The sequence below is a fragment of the Emiliania huxleyi genome (assembly GCF_000372725.1).
Source record: "Emiliania huxleyi CCMP1516 unplaced genomic scaffold EMIHUscaffold_22, whole genome shotgun sequence".
Taxonomy (NCBI): domain Eukaryota; phylum Haptophyta; order Isochrysidales; family Noelaerhabdaceae; genus Emiliania; species Emiliania huxleyi.
In genome coordinates, this window is record NW_005200417.1 from 882,066 (window position 1) to 885,200 (window position 3,135).

Consider the following 3,135-nt stretch of genomic DNA (forward strand, 5'->3'; position numbering starts at 1 on the left):
ACCGGACGCGGACACATCATCACTGGCTCGCGGCAGTAAGGGCACTCTCGCATCAGCTCAGAGCACGGCCCGCAAGCACACAGGTGCCCGCACGGAACCGCAGCATGCGACTTGACTCTCGCGAAACACACGATGCACGTGGTCTCTCCCCCCATCGTGGACTCTGGGGCAGCTGGCCGCCCCGTGTCGAGGCCGGCGTCCGCTAGCGAGACGGCAGCTAGCGGCTCGGTGGCTGACAGAGGCTGCTCCGCCACCTCTCCCGCCTCTGGCCCGATCAAGCGCTCGATGGCGCCGACCCGCTCCTCGAGGCTGCCCTCGGTCGCCGTGCCGAGGCTCGCCTCCAGCCGCTCGACACGCCGCTGCAAGTCCCCGCCGCCGCCGGTCGACTCACTGCTCACCGCCTCCTCGCACCGCGACACCCGACGCGCCAGCGCCTCCTCCGCATCCGCCTCTGACCGGCGCAGCGCCTCTGCCAGCTCCGCATCCTCGCGCAGCGCCGCCCGCTCCGCCGCACCCGCTAGCTCTGCCGCCTCGCGCTCCGCTCGCCTCGTCGATTCCTGCTCAGCAGCCAGCTGCGCCGCCCTCTCCTCCTGCGCGCGAAGCTCTGCCGCAGCCCGCGCCCTCCGCTCCTCCTCGAGCGTGCAGGCAGACGGCGCCTTCTTGGCCTTATTGTTCTTCGCCTTGGCCTCCATCTTGGCCGCCGTTGCCTCCGCCGCCTTTGCGCGCCGCCTCGCCTTCTCTTCCTCCGCCCTCCTGTCTGCAGCCTCCTTCTCGCGACGCGCCGCCTCTGCCTGAGCGGCTTTGCGCGCCGCCGCGGCCGCCCGCTGCTCCTCTCGCTGCGCCTCCTCCGCCGCAAACCTCTCCGCCTCCCTCGCCCGCAGCATCTCCTCCGCTGCCGCTCGCTCAGCGGCCAGCTTCGCCTCCGAACCTGGTTTGTGGAGCTCCCACACATGTCTAGACAGTCCTGAGCCTGTCCAGACAGTGTCCAGACAGCGTCCAGACAGTGTCCAGACAGCGTCCAGACAGCGTCCAGACAGTGGCACATGGCTCCACTCTTCACAGTAAAGTCTCGTAGTCGTGGCTGGACGACCCCTGACAGCACCCCTGGCGCTGCCGAGGCCACTCCCCACCCACCCACCCACCCATCCGCATGCCGCTTTCTTTACTTGCCATGCCATTGAGGGGGGGGGTGGGGGTGGGGGCTGTCTAGACAGCTGTCTAGACAGCAGAACTTGAGAACTTGAGAACTTGAAGTTTGAACTTGTACTTTTGTCTAGACAGCTGTCTAGACAGCAGGCCCTCTCACAGAAGGGTCCCCCAAAGTGCCCGCGAAGAACTCCGGCAGAGCGGCAACTGTGGCGGCAACTGGGCAACGCCAACGTCGCAACGATGCTGCGCAAAGGGCAGAGCAAGCGTGGGCACACATTGGTCGGGTTCCATGCTGCAGCCGCGAGCCCCGCGCCGCAGCCGATGAAGAAGCTGCGGGCCGGCAGTAGCCACGTCGACCCGCCGCTGCGCATTGGGCAAAGCGCGAGCCCAGCAGTTCAGTCAGGCACGCACGCTGCACCCACGACGGCGGCCTCGGGGCGCGCGCGACCGAACGCGCTTGCGGCGCCGCAACGCCGTCCTTTCACATCGCCGCCACGCCGTCCTTTCACATCGGTTTCCATTGAGAAAGATGTTATGTCCACATGCGTCATACCACGTCCATCCATCCAACCAAGAGAATGCAACTCAAGTTTTGATCGCTCACAGCTGGCCGACGTGTTGTTGAGTATCAGAGTATGATTCCTGTCTGCAGGTCTATTCACACCTCATGCGATCTTCCATGTCCAGACAGCGTCCAGACAGCGTCCAGACAGCGTCCAGACAGTGTCCAGACAGCGTCCAGACAGCAAAATCGGAGCGTCTAGACAGCTATTCAGACAGTAACAGCACTTGAGTGTACACAGCTGATTGAAGTAAAGGGGAATGGTGCAGCTGCCTGCCAGAGCAGAAAGATTCCTTAATTCTCTCCACTACAAAAAAAGTCCAGTGCGGAACCGTCCCCTCTCGGCACCATCTCCCGCACGGCCCCTTCCACCAAGCGAGCCCCTTGTCCCCGACGGTACAAATCATCTTCGTTCGCACGTACACGATGACTTCCTGTCTCCCTACGCCGCTTCTCCTCCCCCTGTTGCGCAACCTCCTCCAGCTTCTCCTCGTACACCAGCAGTTCCTCGTTGATATTTCCCCATAGATTTCTCAGCGCCTCCACTACAATCGTCTCCATCATCCTCCGGTTGCTCCCACCTGCCTCCTCGCGCTGCTCACTCATCCATGGCGCAGAGTCAAAGTGCTCAGCGTCCTCTCCTTTCCTCTCTCCTCCCTCCTCTCTGTCCTCATCCGATCGCACCATCCCTGCCTCCTCCCTCCCTTCTTCTGTCGTCGATGCATCGCCACCACCCTCCTCCCCGGATGTCTCCTCTCCTTCTCTCTCTCTCTCTCTCTCTCTCTCTCTCTCTCTAGGTGTTAGCTTTCTTTTTTCAGAGCCCGCTTGGCGTCTCTTCACACCCGACCTGTGTCAGGAATGCACACCTCGCCAATCCTGGCCACCGCCGCGCTCGCGCTCGCCGCTTCCCACGCGGCTGCCCAGCCCACGAAACCGCCGGTAGCCGCCGCCTCTCCGCTGCCAGCGTCGCCGCCTCCGCTGCCGCCGCCGCCGCCGCTGTCGCCACCTTTCACCTGCGCGGACCTCGCGCGGCGCACTCCCGTCCCGAATGGCAAGCACTGCCGGTTGGCGCCGGCGGACAGCTGCCACGACTTCTACCACGACAAGGGGGGCGGACGCTTCCATATGTGCGTGTACGACGGGGGCGCGGATTGCGAGCCACTCCACGAGGTGTGTGGCCGGGACACCAACGCAGAGTGTATAGACCCGGGTATCGCTGTAGAGTGTATGATGCCCGTTCCCGAAACACCTGCCCCCCCCCCCCCCCCTGTCACCTCCATGCCAGAGTACCCCCACCCTGTGATGGGTGTGCCAAATCCACCCCACCTTGCCTTGAGCGCGCTCCCTACCCTACCACAGGTCTCCCGCTGTCTCCCCCCGCCGTCTGCCCCACCATCGCCCATCTTCTGGTCCGCCCTTCTTCC

The 3,135-nt window shown here is 64.2% G+C and overlaps 2 protein-coding genes across 2 annotated transcripts in view; one reads left to right on the top strand and one right to left on the bottom strand.

Annotated features, from left to right (window-relative positions):
• The window catches only part of EMIHUDRAFT_100217 (hypothetical protein), a gene marked incomplete at both ends in the record, with an annotated part of 1,640 nt that extends 756 nt beyond the window's left edge, over positions 1-884 (bottom strand). Inside the window, one exon of the mRNA XM_005780239.1 lies at positions 94-884. Coding sequence (XP_005780296.1) covers positions 94-884 — 791 coding nt within the window. The remainder of the gene's footprint in view (positions 1-93) is intronic.
• A 1,685-nt stretch (positions 885-2,569) lies between these two features.
• Positions 2,570-3,135, top strand: part of EMIHUDRAFT_100218 (hypothetical protein) — a gene marked incomplete at both ends in the record, with an annotated part of 4,983 nt that continues 4,417 nt past the window's right edge. Inside the window, 2 exons of the mRNA XM_005780240.1 lie at positions 2,570-2,881; positions 3,071-3,120. Coding sequence (XP_005780297.1) covers positions 2,570-2,881; positions 3,071-3,120 — 362 coding nt within the window. The remainder of the gene's footprint in view (positions 2,882-3,070; positions 3,121-3,135) is intronic.